The sequence below is a fragment of the Carassius auratus genome, chromosome 38 (assembly GCF_003368295.1).
Source record: "Carassius auratus strain Wakin chromosome 38, ASM336829v1, whole genome shotgun sequence".
Taxonomy (NCBI): Eukaryota; Metazoa; Chordata; class Actinopteri; order Cypriniformes; family Cyprinidae; genus Carassius; species Carassius auratus.
This window is the reverse complement of record NC_039280.1, coordinates 20120609-20136110: the sequence shown is the minus strand read 5'-3', so window position 1 is coordinate 20136110 and position 15502 is coordinate 20120609. Positions and strand designations below refer to the sequence as shown.

The following is a 15502-nucleotide window of genomic DNA, read 5'->3' as shown; positions in this document are numbered from 1 at the left end:
GACATTACAGAAGGTTAGAAAAACAAAAACAACATCAACGATGTTCCTTGTGCTTTGATTAGCATGTTAGAACCATTTGTTTGTCATAAAAATACATCCTGTACATGGCATGCATGTTCAAAAGATGCTAATAATGCTGGCACACTGCTAAAGGTGCAGCACGGTCACCATGATAGACCACAGCATCTTCTACATGGCTCTAATCCAAGTGTCTGCAGTAAGTGATAGCAACAGTTTGGGAATGATAACTGTGATCTTTGTTATGCACCGTTAAAACTACAGACTTCATGATGCGCCACTCCTGAAGTCCACAGGGGTGGAACACACACAGACACACACACACACACACACACACACACACACACACACACACACACACGCACACACACACACACACACACACACACACACACACACACACACACACACACACACACACAGAACACCAGTGTCATGCTCTAGAAGATCTGTTTTTCAGCCCTGATAGCTGTGATGTTTGCATCTGGCCCTCATCAATCTCTTGACATCAGCAGAGACACTTGGCAGATCATTTGTCGCTCTTTGGAGATTGCTCTGACACTCTGTGGTCAATCCAATTTTTCCACTCTGCTCCGGATGCTCTGGCGGTCGTCTGGTGGCTTGTCCGAAGCCGGAGCGCTCTGACATTTCTTAAAGCTGTAGAAGCTCATGTGTCTGGCTGGAGTGCTATGAACGAGTGGATGTGAGTCTTTTCATGCCTCTTCTCTGAGCCAGACAAGAAGAAAGCACTGGCTCCAGTTTTGGGGCCTGAGGTGACCGATTCAAAGCTGAGTATGTGGCAGCCATTGCCCCCTAGGAAATAATGTCATGGGCTGAATTAATATATCATAAATTATACAATGACAAAGTACAAATAGTGATCTGCGATCAGTTAAAATTGCCTGCAACAATACCTCATACCGTTCAAAGGTTTGTGTCAGTAAGATATTCTTTGATTCAGCAATGGTGCATAAAATAATTAAAGTGACAGTATACCTTTTTTTTTTTTTTTTTTACATTGTTAGTTACAAAGGATTACTATTACAAATAAATTGCTTATGTTGATGATTTAAGCTTCATATTCATTAAAGAACCCTAAAAAAAGTATCACGATTTTCACAAAAATATGAAGCAGCACAACTGATAATGATAATAATGATAATTGATAATACTTTTTTTATGATATAATGATATACTGATGCCTAAAATAATGACTGTTGAAAATGTAGCTTTGCATCACAGGAATAAATTACATTTTAAAATATATATTTAAATAGAAAATGTTCTCTTTTTTATACTCTACAATATTCACAGTTTTTCCACTGTGTTTTGATTAGATAAAGGTAGCTTTAGTGAGCATTATTATTATTATTATTATTTTTAAACATCTAACTTTTTGGGCATGGTACATTATGCACTGTTATAAATAAATATATAAATACAATAAAATAAAAACAGTTGATGTAATATCTATCCTCTATATTTCCCCTCCTTTTTGCATTGTTAATACAAAGTTGCACATTTTCTACATTATTTTTTGTAGAATAGATATGAATCCAGAATGTATTTAACAGGACTAAAAATTATAAACTTCGAAATTATAATGAGTTCCTTTTAATTAAGTTAAAAGAAAGATTAATTTCTTTAGGTTTAAAGTTTTTTGTGTTGTTGTTAGTTTCATCTGTAAAGCAGAACAGATGCAGTTTTACAGGTAAACATGAGGTGGCGACATTGCACTTTGATAGCGGCGCGTGGCTCTGGAAGAAGGGAATCATGGGATGACAGGAGCAGTACCTTCACCAGCTGCACGTCCTGTCTGATCAGCTGGCTCTGAGATAACTGATCGCGGTTCACTATCCAGGGATGTCTGAGAACAAGAGGAGCCGTCAGCCGCTGATGAGGGTCCACATGCAGCATTTTACAAACAATGTCCTGTTCAAAGATGACAAAAAATGACATATTTTGAAGCTGAAATCATAGAAAGTGAAGCATCTTCACAGCTGATGGTAAAGACTAAACACACATTAGACTGAATGCACAATATTTCTAGGGCTGGGCGAAGAGTGTGTTAACAGACTAGTTTTCCAAACCTTCCTTCTCCCGATACGGTGTAAGAGTCAATAAACTAGTTTCTGTAAATCTATTCTGTTTGAACCAAATAATACAATTCCAAAGTTTTAGTTTGTGTCACCACTCAAAAACAATCTCTGCATGGTTTTTATTGCCTAAATAATCTATCTACACTGCTGTCTATTAGTGTGAAATTTAATATTGACATACACTACAAGTCAAAAAAATTATAAATAAATCTTAATGTTTTCAAAAAAGTATTTTATTCTCAAAATAAATACATACATATATAAAACATGAACCTTCAGAAATCATTATAATATGATGATTCGGTGCTCAATTATTGCTCAGGAATAAATTACATTTTAAAATATGTTTGTATAGAAAACTGTTATTTTAAAATGTAATAATATATCAAAATATGACTGATTTTACTCTATCTTCGGTCAAATAAATGCAGTCTTGGAAAGCATAAAAGAATTCTTTCAGGAAAACATGATTTTTTAAATTATGCAATTAAGCAGAATTGTAATTATTTCAAGAGTTTTTTTTTACATTAACTCATTTCTACTTTATTTACTGAATTAAACAACAAAAAGATGTTAACATCCATACTGAATATTGTCAAAAGGCAGAAGAAATTTGGTTTATGGACTCTATACCTTGGCTGCGTCAGACACTGTGTCCCAGTTGCCTCCAGAAAGGGCATATTTCCCACTGCCAATGCGAGCCAAGATCTCTTCTGGTGTGTCGTCAGGGCCGTTAGCGAACGGCGTGAAACTGTGGGACAGAACGAGTGCTGAGTGTGTGAAAGAACTTGTGAATGTGCCCTTACAGAGAAAGGGTGAGAAGAGAAAGAAAAGAGTGGCTTTCATTTTTGTAATACTCCCATTTCCACTGTGTTATTTTTAGCGTTCACATTTTTTTTCCAAATGCTCTGATTTCACAGAGGTTTAAAGCTCAACCCATAGTCAGGGACATTAAACTGAGAGAGCTGCTTGGCTCGTGATAGCTCTGTCTTTGTGTTCAGTATCCTGGACAATACTCTGTGACCTGACCCAGCTTACGTACCTAGTAATCGCCTCCACCCTGCTCTAGAAATTAGTCCCTCAACCGGGCAATGGGAGAAAGGATGTGCCACAGAGCTCTGGTTTGTTTATTTTGACAGGTCAATCATAATGTCATAGAAAATGAAGAAAACTGAGACAGGACTTTTAGGTAATGTGGGCAGACTGATGTCAGAAACAGTGTTAGCGTTACCTAGATGAGCACTATCAGTTCATTTAGAGCAACACAAATCTGTTCATACTGAGATTAAAGTGCCCCTATTATGGATTTTTGAAAATGACCTTTATGCAGTTTGTAACGCAGCTCTAAGTGAATGAAAACATCCTGCAAGTCTAAAAAGTGCACCGTGTATAGTCTCTCAAAAGAAAAAGTCGACTCTGAATTATTGAAACAAGTCAGTTTTAAAACAAAATCCCAAGCCATTTCATGTTGATGTCAACATTAAACATTAGCATATTGCCCACCCACTTTTTTTCACATTTGTCTGAATTAAAATGCAAATTCATTCTTTGCCACTAGGTGCCACTTTTGTAGTGGTTCAAATAATGATTTTCTGAGTAACGCTGTACACAAAGGAGTACTGCACTCACAAATGGCATTACAGGCATGATGAAATGAACATGAGACCAATCGGACCAATCACCGCAGTCACGCAAAGGAGGGGGTTAAAAAAATGTATCATTCAACAAATCATTTGAGGGTCGTTGAGCAAATACTGTAAGTTAAAAATAAAAATGCATATTATAAGACAATGCAAGTATTGCTTGCCCCTGTATGCATGTCAGCTTTTTATGGGGGACTCCTAGAACCAAAATATGAGCCTTTCATTCCCCATAATAAGCACACTTTAAGAAAATAAACATTGCAGCGTGGTTACAAGGTGACACCTGAATCAGGATTTTTTCAACTTGTTGCTTGTTTTGTTTGACTAGGACTACTCTTAGCTGTTTTTTAAAGTTTTAAGTTGAAAGTTTTTACTATTGTAACTACTAGGTTTGGACACAGATACGTATTCTTAATTTGATTAACTTATACTTTATGCAATATGTATCCTGGACACCTGGGTGCTTCTCAAAATCCCTCCTTGTTTCCTAACTCCTCCGTCCTCCATCCTGTGACCTGGAGACTGATCAAGCTCAGACATCTTGTTGGACATCCGAACTCTCTAACTGCACCTCGAGGAGGCGAGGATCGAGGAGTGAGGAGGCTTTCTGAGGAGTCATGAGCAAGGGGGGTTTATCAACCAAACGTGACACATGTATAAATTCTCCTCCCCCTTCACATCTGTTCATCCTTTGATTCCTTCATCCTCATGTTCTTTCCTTGCATCCTTCCCTCATATCCTAAGGGGGCGGGGCTAAGACGAAAGAAAACGAGGATGCACAAGAAATGAGAAGCACCCTTGATGTCTACTTTTCCTTCATTATGTCTGCCATTCAACTTTCTTTATTATAATTACTGCCTAGTATAGTCAAAAGAAGAAAATAATTTTTAATAATTAATGTTTTTGTTTAATTAAATCTGAAGATTTAATATCACAAGAAAATGTCCAAACTTGGTAGTAAAATTGTGATTGTTTTTATACTTTATAAACTACTGTTTAAATGGTTTGGTGCTGGTGAGATTTCTAAAATTATTCTCATGCCTCTTGAGGCTGCATTTATTTAATAAATACAGTAAAACTATTTTAAATAATTTTTCTATTTTAATATAATTTTAAATGGTATTTATTTATTTGTTTGATGGCACAGCTGATTTTACTGTAGCCATTTCTTCAGTTTTCAGTGTCGTGGGATCCTTTAAAAATCTTTCTTATTTGCTTAAATTTAAAGTACAAAAAGTCCTAAAGTTCTCATTTGTTAAATTGAACGATCCTTACAGAATAAAAGTATTGAATAGCTGTATTATATATATTTTTAATCAATCAATCAATCAATATATAAATCCTACTGATCCTAAAGTTTTGAATGGTAGTGAATATATAAAATGTAGCATATATCCTGACTCAACTTACCCTGCCAGCATGGTGTAGAGTAAGATTCCCAGGCTCCAGATATCGCAGGAGGCATCATATCCCTGTTTCTTCAGGACCTGAACGAATCACAGGTTTGTTGTGAACATTTATAATAAAAGACTTAAGGCCTGTTTTAATAACAACTTGCACCAGCGCAAACCTTTTTTTGGCATTAAAATAATACTGTCAGGTTTTACTAAAGATGCACAATGAAGAATTAGCACCTTACTGAATATGCATTTGAAAGAGTGTCCCTTTCCGAGGCAAAAGTTATGGTGGAAAATGAATCATGCAACATGTTTTACTAACATTTGTGCTTGTCAAATTACTGGCATCTGCAGCATTATTTAATGCCACAAAAAGCATCTCTTAAACTATTTTGCGCTTGAAATGGCTGCAATTATTGTTGTTAGGAGGAGGCACCGCAGGATTTTTTACACAAGTATTAATTTTGAATGCCAGAAGAACACATTATCAGAAAATATTGTTTGCCAAGCCATGTTATTTTTACTTTGCTTAAGGAAATAAAAGACAACTTGGAACCCTCAACTAGGAGTCACAAAATACCAGGTCTATCAAAACTGCTAGCAATTTGCACTGCGCTTGGTATATTGTGCTGGTCGATATGTAAATGAGATGTTGCGATTTGTGTGTTGTTAGAAATTCACATGCAGAATTTTTCACACCCATCGGTGCTGTTTTGGAATTGCACTCTTGCGCTGATTTGTCCTGCTTAGTAAAACTGGCCCTTAGATTAACCCTTATTCTCTTATTCTGTTTGGATATTGTAAGTACCTCAGGAGCTACAAAATTTGCAGTGTAGCACGGTGTCATGAGCAGACCATTTTCAGCCCTTAACTGTTTGGCAAACCCAAAATCACATATTCTGATGGACTCTGGGTCGCCCGTTTCATCGACGTACAGGATGTTACTGGGCTTCAAGTCTCGATGCACAACCTGGACACAGATGAAGAAACAATGTAGTTCACAAAGTGACTAAAATCTTGTGTCATTTGCTGTATTTGAACTTTATGGCAGTTTTATCATCAGTAGCAACCAAACAATGAAGTATTTAGCGTCCCCACTGTGAGCACATGCAAACTGACCCCCTGTGAATGCAGATACTCCACAGTCTTGGAGATGGTACAGAGCACAGCTGAGGCCTCGCGCTCTGAGAAGCACTTCTGCTGCAGGATCCGGTCCAGCAGCTCTCCTCCTCTCATCAGCTCCATCACCAGATACACAAACTTGCCATCGTCATAGACCTGCAGCACACAGCACAGCACGGGTAACTCTCTCCATCACACTGCACACTGCAGACATCAGCACACCAGAGAGAGCCCAGGAGGAGAAACTTGTGAAACTGGATCAACAGTAATGCAGGTTAACATGGTAGGAAAGCTGAGATAAGACAAAAGACAGGAAGTTAAACTGGAATGACAGGAAGGGAATTTGAAACTGGATTTATGGAATTTCAACACACATCAAAAGAGTTTTATTAGATCTTTAGCTATCAGTGAAAAAAATAATAATAATAATAATAAAAAAAAAAAAAAAAAAAATATATATATATATATATATATATATATATATATATATATATATATATATATATATATATATATATATATATATATATATATATATATATATATATATATATATATATATATATATATATATGAGGATGAAATTCCACAAATTCTATATCTATATATATCTAAAGCAAGAAACATATCTGCCAATGGGGTAAGAAAAATAATCTTGGTTTCCCTTTGATTTTTTTTTTTTTTTTGGTTTTAAGCAAAAACTAACAAAATATTTATAAATATTTCCATAAAACTAGTCATTTTGCTTCTGAAATAGATGCAAGAAGGTTTAGATATTTGTACAAAAAAAAAGTCCAAAAATAATAAGAAAATTATTTTAATTTGGACTAATTATGTCTATTTATTCCCTAATATGAAGAATAATATTTTATTTAGTTTTTATTATATATATATATATATATATATATATATATATATATATATATATATATATATATATATATATATATACTTTTTTTTTTTTTGATTAGACATTTCTCTAAACTACGTTTTGTCCAAGGTCGCACCAAGACATCAGACTTAATGTCATCAAAATGAATATCAACATTTACTGACTATTAGTGACTAATGACTATTACTGGCAAATTAGAGCATTTTAGGAAACTGTCTCATAAAAGTTAATATATAGTTCATAAAATTTTTGTTATACGTTATTCATTTAATAAACATATGTATGGACGAGAAATGTATTATTGAAAACTACACTTTCTGAAACTGCAAATAAGAAACATTTATATGGAAGCATGTTCCCGCCACTGAATAAAAATAAATATATAAAACAAGGTAATAATTCAATAACTCACAATTTTGACTTTATTACTTGCAAATTTTAGTTTATATCACGCAATTCTGACTTTAAGGTCAGAAGTGTGAGATAAAAAGGTCACAATTACCTAGTTTTATTTTTTATTTTGTGGTAGAAACATGCTTCCAGAAATGTAACAATTGCATCTTCAAATTGAAATTTCTGCCCATTCATACAGAACAGTTAAAATCCATGAATACTGTTTTGAAACTTTAAATGCAGATCACAAAATAATGGGCACAGTTTAAATTGTCAGAAATTCTCATTTGCATGGCATAGTAAGGGGTTTTCTTTCAACTAAAGTAGCATTTCTTTCAAAGTGTGACTCACATCTTTCAGAGTAATGATGTTTGGGTGCTGGCCGTATCGCAGGAGAATCTCAATCTCTTCAGACGGGTCCTTCTTGGCTCTGTCGATGATCTGAAATGAAGTGGGCTGGTCACAGCGGTGTCTGATAAAGCCTCGACTGACACTGAGTGAAGCTGTGCTCTACAGCCATTCATCAAAATGCTTGCATGTAACCGCCAGTACCTCTGCTGTTCACTAAATAACACTGTGTTTTGTCACACAAAGAGCATTTAATGGAACCCAGTGCTTTCAAAGATTAGATTTCACCCTTACTTTGACAGCGTACTCCACACTGGTGATTCGGTGGACACAACGTTTGCAGACCGAATACGCTCCAATGCCGATATCCTCCTTCAGCTCATAGCCGTCAGTGAAATGAATGTTGTTGCCATGAAGTTGCTGCAATAAAATGCATGCATGATCACTGGTCATTTATTGGATATTATGAGTGGTAAAATGACAATATCACTTCAGCTATGGACATTTCCCATTAACCTTCTATTCATTTCAAACAGTTGTATCATTTATTGTAATCTAATACAGCGGCATTCATACATTTTGAAGCGTGGATTAGTGTCTACTGTAGAAGATGATTTATCCCCAAGCATCTTATAGCACACCGTCTAACTGTCCTCCAGGAGCATGCACTGATTGGCTAATTAGTTAAGTGTCTTGCTCAAGGGCACATTGATGATAATTGACTTCTCCCTTCAGGGGTTTGACCAGAAGACCTTTCACTTACCGGCCCACATCTTTCACCCTGTATGAAAATGACTGAAAATTTCCCCATCTGTGATTCTTTAACAAATTATTTATTTAACAACTTATTTTTTCAAAAAACCTTGACCTTGTTGAATGTTCAGGATTGCATCATTTTAACATTTGCATAATGAACTGTGTTTGGTCCATTTCTTCTGTGATCACACGTTATGTGACACTCATGCATAGCTGACAAACAACAAGGTTTGACAACGACAAGGTGACTCTGACGTCCCATTTCATTTACACAGAACCACGCACCATTAAGCTCACAGGTCTGGATATATGCTTTTTTTTTTTTTTTTTTTTTTTGACGTGCTTAATAAATTGTGAAAAAATGTCATAAAAACAACTGAAAATTAGTGCTGCAAAGACAGTGTACCACGACAAGATAACCAACTTTCTCACCTGGGCTGATCAGTGCTATAAAACTTAACAAACACCATGCTAACAATCAAAAGCAGCAAATTAGGGGTTTATTAAGGCAAAGGTCGTAGTTAATGGTTTGTTAATTGCGAGAACTGGACCTTAAAACAAAGTGTAACCAAATTTGAAAATAGGTCAAGTGCATTACTGAACAATAAATTCTAGTTCTTTAACAATTTTTTTTATACTAGATTCCCTTTAATTTTCTTAATTCCCTCTTTTTGACAATAAGCCACAAGTATGTACATCGATATGTCCATGGCTGGTCTGTGCCATATATCTAAAGGGATAGTCCAACTAAAAATTTAAAAATATGTTACTTTGTCGCTTTAAAATTAAAACTTTTTCATTACTTTTGTGTTGACAATTTAACATTTTTTTTTTACACAAGAGACAAAAATGAAATACTGACATGGTTTAAAGCTATTGCTATACACATGTTGCCCTTCCAGACAGAAACTGCACACATGTAGATCAGAAGAATCCCTTTTTCCCCTCCTTTTTCTGGGGACAGGGGCTGAAGCTCAGTTTTTATCTCAAACCTAAACTTCCCTTAAAACTTTACCACCACTTTTTGCTGCTTTACAAGCATTGTTTTTCCTTCAGGAAATACAAGTCTGGTCTTCAGTGCTTTGTAACAGTGCATGGAGATACATTTATCATCGGCTTAAAGTGAAACAGTCATAAACGTCAAAGATGCAAGTAACCGACAGCATCTTCAGGTAAATGAAACGCCTCCCGAAAACAAAAGCAATTCACGGCACATGTTTAGAAATTCTCCACAAATAGCTGCACTCATGCATGTTCATGAGCACTATCAGAGCAAGTTAATATCGTATGCTCGACAGATGCCACATCAGATCAGAATGATCTAAACAATGTCACCGCAGAGCAGATATCCGCTCGTGTGCCAGCGCATCCTCACCAATCAATACATATCATTCCAGTCACTGCCACCACAGAGCAGACACTTCAATAAAGCAGCTCTTCAGGTATGAACCATCTGGCAGAATAAGTTCAGCTTATGTAACACAGGGCTCTTTTTTCCTTCTCTTTCTTCTTGCTTTGTGCTGTGCAACGCAGCATTGCTGCCCTGAGGAATCCGCCTGAATTGACTCCATGTGTAAAGCCAAGGTTAAACGGATACATAAATCAACTTTGGCTTGGCTGACTGCAATATTTCTTATATGTCAGCAAATAGCCCTCAATGTAGCGAAGCATGCATATGTGAAATATTACTTATGTATCCTCTCTCTCTCGTATCTTGCATCACGAAAGAAAATGCATTTGTACATTTTCTGATGAAATGGAAGGTGATTTTTGCCAGTGCAAAATTTGCTGCATTGACGATTAAATGAAGTGGGTGGTTCCTATGGTACTTTTACACAGTTGCTAAGGTATTTTGAGTGTTACTATGCGATATTTTTAGTCGACTGTGGCTACATGGTTACTTTTATAATACTATTATTATATTAAGTATTATGAATGGCTTTTAGATGGTATACAAGGTATTTTGAGTGGCTTTTAGCACGCCACTATGCAGGTGCTAAATATTTTGAGTTATTTTTAGCATTTCACTATGCATTTTGGCCATTTCGAGTTGATTTTAGCACATTGCTATATTTGCTAAAGTATTTTAAGTTTTTGTGCATATAGCTAAGTACCTGCTAAAGTATTTTGAATGGCTTTTAATTGGTATACATTTGCTAAGGGATTTTGAGTGGCATTTAGCATTTCACTATGCAGTTGCAGTATTTTGAGTAGATTTTAGCATATCGCTAGTTGCACTAAAAGTGTTTTTTGGATGTTGCTAAGTGATAGTTAATGTATTTTTAATGTTTTAATGTATTTTTTCTTATAGATGCGTTAGGCTTGCTAAGGTACTTTGAGTGGCTTTAAGGATGTCGGTATACAGTTATTAAGGTATTATGAGTGATTTTTAGTATTTCGCTATGCATTCTGCAGTATTTTGTGTTGATTTTAGCATGTTGCTACATATGCTAAGGTATTTTAAGTGTTTTTTTGCATGCAGTTATGTGGCTGCTAAAGTATTTTGAATGTTTTTTAATTGTTATACCTTTGTTAAGGTATTATGATTGTTTTTATAGCATCACTATGTAGTTGGAAGGTATTTTCAATTACTTTTAGCATTTCACTGTGTAGTTGTATTTTGAAAATGTAATTTACGTGTTTTTGTTTTTTTTTAAGATTTTTTTTTAAGATTTTCTTTTTTAAATGCTCACAAATACATTAGTATTCAGAATTGTTAATTTATTTTGAATGGCTTTTAGTTGTCATACATTAGCTAAGGTATTTTGAGTGGTTTTTATCATGTTTCTTTGCAGCTGAAAAGATACTTTTCGCTATGCACTCTAAGGTATTTTGAGTGAATTTTAACTTCATTTGGGCTGTTTTAAGAACATTGCAGTGCAGTTGTGGATGGGATGGTTGCCGGCGTGCAACACCGTAAAAGTTCTCCAAGTGATGCTCACCTGTACTATTGGGTTCACAGAGTTTTGTTTGGTCTCCGCCAGTGGTGGTTCTTGATCCAGGTTAGAGGCCACAAAGCTGAAGCCGCGGAAGAGCTGATGTGCGTTAGCGCTGGGTGGAACACCGGGTGAGTCTGTAGAAGCACACAGATACAAACATATTTAGAAAGGCAACATGGACACAGTCTCTCTATGAATAGAAACACAATTGATCCCATTTGAGCAGTATGAATTGACTGGGTGCACTATGCGGCAGGACCCGAGGGTTCTTGGTAAACAGGTTCTGCTGCAGCAGTACACTCTAATTTGATTTTGCACTCTCTCTGAGCTTGCTGGGCACAGACTGTTATGTAAGAATAGTTTCCAGCTTGCACATTGTCTGTGACACTTGAAAGCAAAGCCTTACAATAATTCTCCCAGCCATAATTTAAATAAAATAGCAAAGGAGTGCTAAATGAGTTATCTGAAAATCTATTTTCATCACCTGTCGGTGTGCGGGTGGTAAACTCAGGATCAAAGTGGAATGTGTCCTCTGGTCGGCCCACTGCTGGTTTGAAGGGAGGCTTGATTTCTCGTCTGTACAATTTCTGTTGACCAAAAATACATAATTTAAGACACCAATGCTAGAGGTTATACATATTTCAGAACAAAATGGATCAAGACATAATGGAGCTTCATGTGAATATTGAGAAGTAATTTAATAGAACATTACAAATCAATGTGAAGTGTTGGATTAGTCAAAAGTGAATACATAGAGCATTTACACTTATGTCTGGATATTTAAATATTACTTTAATAGTTGATCATTCAAAATAATAATAATAATAATAAATTATTTAAAAGGTGCACAGTATTTTTGAGAAGTAAAAATATTAAGTAACTTCAAATGTAATTTTGAAAATCACTACTAATAAACTGTTTTTATTTCTGACATGATACACATAGATTACTTTTTTTCAAACTTCTTTAAGTGCAGGAGTGATGTGCAATAACTGTTGGGTAAAAGACCCTCTGCACATCCTGGGAAGCGATGTTCCCTTATTCCCTGTGCTGTTCACAGCTCCCCTAAAACTGAACATTAACAGTATGGTCTCTTTGGATTGGAATCTCATTTAAAATAGTGAAATACCCAGTGAGATCAACTTCGCATGGCATTTATGGTTTAAAAAAAATTGTTAGCAGAATTCAGTAATTTAGGATTTATTAATGGAAACCTGTTTACCATGCAACATGTGGAAAACAGTATGCTACGAATGAGACCCGAGTCACATTATAACACACAGCAAGTTACCAGCCTACATATTCAAGACTAACATTCACGATTAACATTACAAAATATTACACAGTATTTTGCACAAAGTTTGGAACTCACATTCCAGTCTATTGTTGCAAAAAATATATGCCGCTTGATTTCTTCAACTCCATCAGGTCCTGCACCTGCAAAACATCCAGAAACATTCAGTCAGTTAACAGGTTGTACAAACAATCCCTGGATGGGTTGAAATGCCTCATAAAACAAACCTCTCCTAAAACCCATCTGTCACAAAAAAACTATTTAAAGGATAAGATTCCCATGAATCCCATCGGTCGGTCTGTGAGTCAGACAAGTGTTGAAAGCACTCTGATAAAATCCTCTACAGCTGTGTCCCACTTGCTTTAGCTAAACTTTTAAAGCCCCAACAAATAGGAATCTAAAAGTGCTAAGCTATAATGCACAACTAAATGGTGAATGTTTGTCTGGTTAGCATAACCCAGTTAGCCCCTGTTAGCAGATGCTCTAACAGCTGGCTGCAAAAAGCTTTGACGGTAGTTTCTTAGTTTCTTTTTATGGAATGGAATGCATTATGTTACTTTTACATTACTTTTTCTCATCTGGGCTTGGCTTGCTTGTTTGTTTGTTTTTAATATAAAGTTATATTTTTGGCAAATGTAAAAGCTATTTCAAACCAAAAGTGAATTGAATAATTCTCAGAATGAAATGTGAATTTACTTCTGTACAGTAGTAGAGGGCTGCCAGTCAATAAATGGGAAAACTAATTAACTGGCATTACTTACCTAAAAAAAAGTAACTTGGATATTTTCTTGTAAATTAGAAAGTAATGTGTTACTTTAATTACTAGAAAAAGTAATCTGATTACATACCTCACATTACATGTAATGTGTTACCCTGAACACTGGTCTGTAGTATATGTACTGTAAATGAACAGTGTTTACTCTTTTTCATGTTTCAGATCAAAAGCACAAAAAATTAAAGTTCATTTTATATATAAATAAAATATATGATATAATATATATATATAAAATTTAGCATTTCTGCTGCAAGTCTTATTAAAAGTCTTATTAAAAGTGAACATATTATCACTGAAATCATTTTCTCTTTGAACAAAATAATTAGAATTTTTGATTCAGTAAACCTACTGTTGTGCAACACTTCTCCATCACACTAACTATTCCATCATGTATGTATTATACAGATGCAGAATTTACTAGTAAAATAGAAACGGCTGGTTCATTTTCTCTTATTCATTTGAATTGTAGAAGCCTGTATTCAAATTTTTGTAAAATACATGATTATTTGAACACATTACAAAATAAATTTACTGTTATAGCTTTGTCTGAGACCTGGTTAACGGATGAGAAAGGTGCAGAATTTTATTTTGAGGGTTATGAATTGTTTTATGTTAATCGGATTAATAAGAGAGGAGGTGGGGTTGCTCTATATGTTAGTAGTGATCTGAAATGCAAAAAAATTGAGTGTATGACTACTGCAACAGAAGATTTAATGGAATGTTTGACTGTTGAGATCGAAATGAAGAAACAGAGGAATATTGTTGTCACATGCATATATAGAACTCCGGGGTCTAGTATTACAGTATTTAACAACAAGCTGGAGCAATTATTAGTTGGGATGAATGAAAATAAAGTGTCTGTAATTTGCGGGGACTTCAATATAAATCTCTTGAATGTGTCTAATCATACTAGTAGTTTAGATTTCCTAGATTTAATGTATAGCAGAGGCCTTTATCCTACCATTAGGCCTAGCCGAATAACCTCCAGTTGTGCCACATTAATTGATAACATTTTTGTAAATATATTGGAAAAAACAGTGACACAACTGATCATTTGCCGATATTTCTAACTCACTTCTGTGAAGTTAAAATAAATAAAGAAAAGTTTAGTAAAGTTATTAGGTTGAGAACTGAGGAAAGATTAAACAGATTTAGGGATGATCTTATGAAAGAACACTGGGACAATGTTTATAGTACAAATAATGTAAATAAGGCTTATGAATTCTTTCTTGAAAAGTATCTATGGTTATATAATAAAAATTGCCCAATAAAAATATTGAATGATGAAGCAAGAAATAATAATAAGCTTTGGTTAACGAAGGGTATATTGAAATCTTGTAAAAAGAAGAATAAGCTTTATCGGGATTTTGTAAAATATCGGACCGTAAACGCAGAAAAAAAATATAAAGCTTATAAAAATAAGCTGACTTCTATAATGAGATGTGCAAAAAAAGATTATTATACAAATTTGTTGATGGAAAACAAAAGCAATATCAAAAGAATGTGGAAAGTCTTAAGGGAGGTTATGGACAGTAAAATGAATTATAGTCAGCCATTATACTTGATGAATGAACAGAACGTTGAGATAAGTGGTGAAAAAATGGCTGATGAATTTAATTCATTTTTTGTCAATGTTGGTTCAAATCTTGCCAAAACTATACCATCACATGATGAAAATAAAAGCTGGACAAGTGAAAGCAGAGTCATGCAGTCCCTTTTTTTTAAATGAAGTTAGTGAGAGTGAAATTATTTCCACTGTCTCTAAATTAAAAAGCAAATTTTCAATGCGATAGTGATGGCTTAGATATGTATATTGTTAAAGAAAC

The 15502-nt window shown here is 34.9% G+C and overlaps 1 protein-coding gene across 1 annotated transcript in view; it reads right to left on the bottom strand.

Moving 5' to 3' along the window:
- The window catches only part of LOC113057326 (ribosomal protein S6 kinase alpha-2), a 56562-nt gene continuing 41060 nt past the window's right edge, over positions 1-15502 (bottom strand). Inside the window, exons 11-21 of the mRNA XM_026224676.1 lie at positions 12980-13044; positions 12092-12194; positions 11611-11741; positions 8207-8332; positions 7916-8005; positions 6277-6435; positions 5966-6127; positions 5171-5247; positions 2751-2868; positions 1813-1950; positions 1-831 (exon numbers count right to left, since the gene is read on the bottom strand). Coding sequence (XP_026080461.1) covers positions 706-831; positions 1813-1950; positions 2751-2868; positions 5171-5247; positions 5966-6127; positions 6277-6435; positions 7916-8005; positions 8207-8332; positions 11611-11741; positions 12092-12194; positions 12980-13044 — 1295 coding nt within the window. The 3' untranslated portion in view covers positions 1-705. The remainder of the gene's footprint in view (positions 832-1812; positions 1951-2750; positions 2869-5170; positions 5248-5965; positions 6128-6276; positions 6436-7915; positions 8006-8206; positions 8333-11610; positions 11742-12091; positions 12195-12979; positions 13045-15502) is intronic.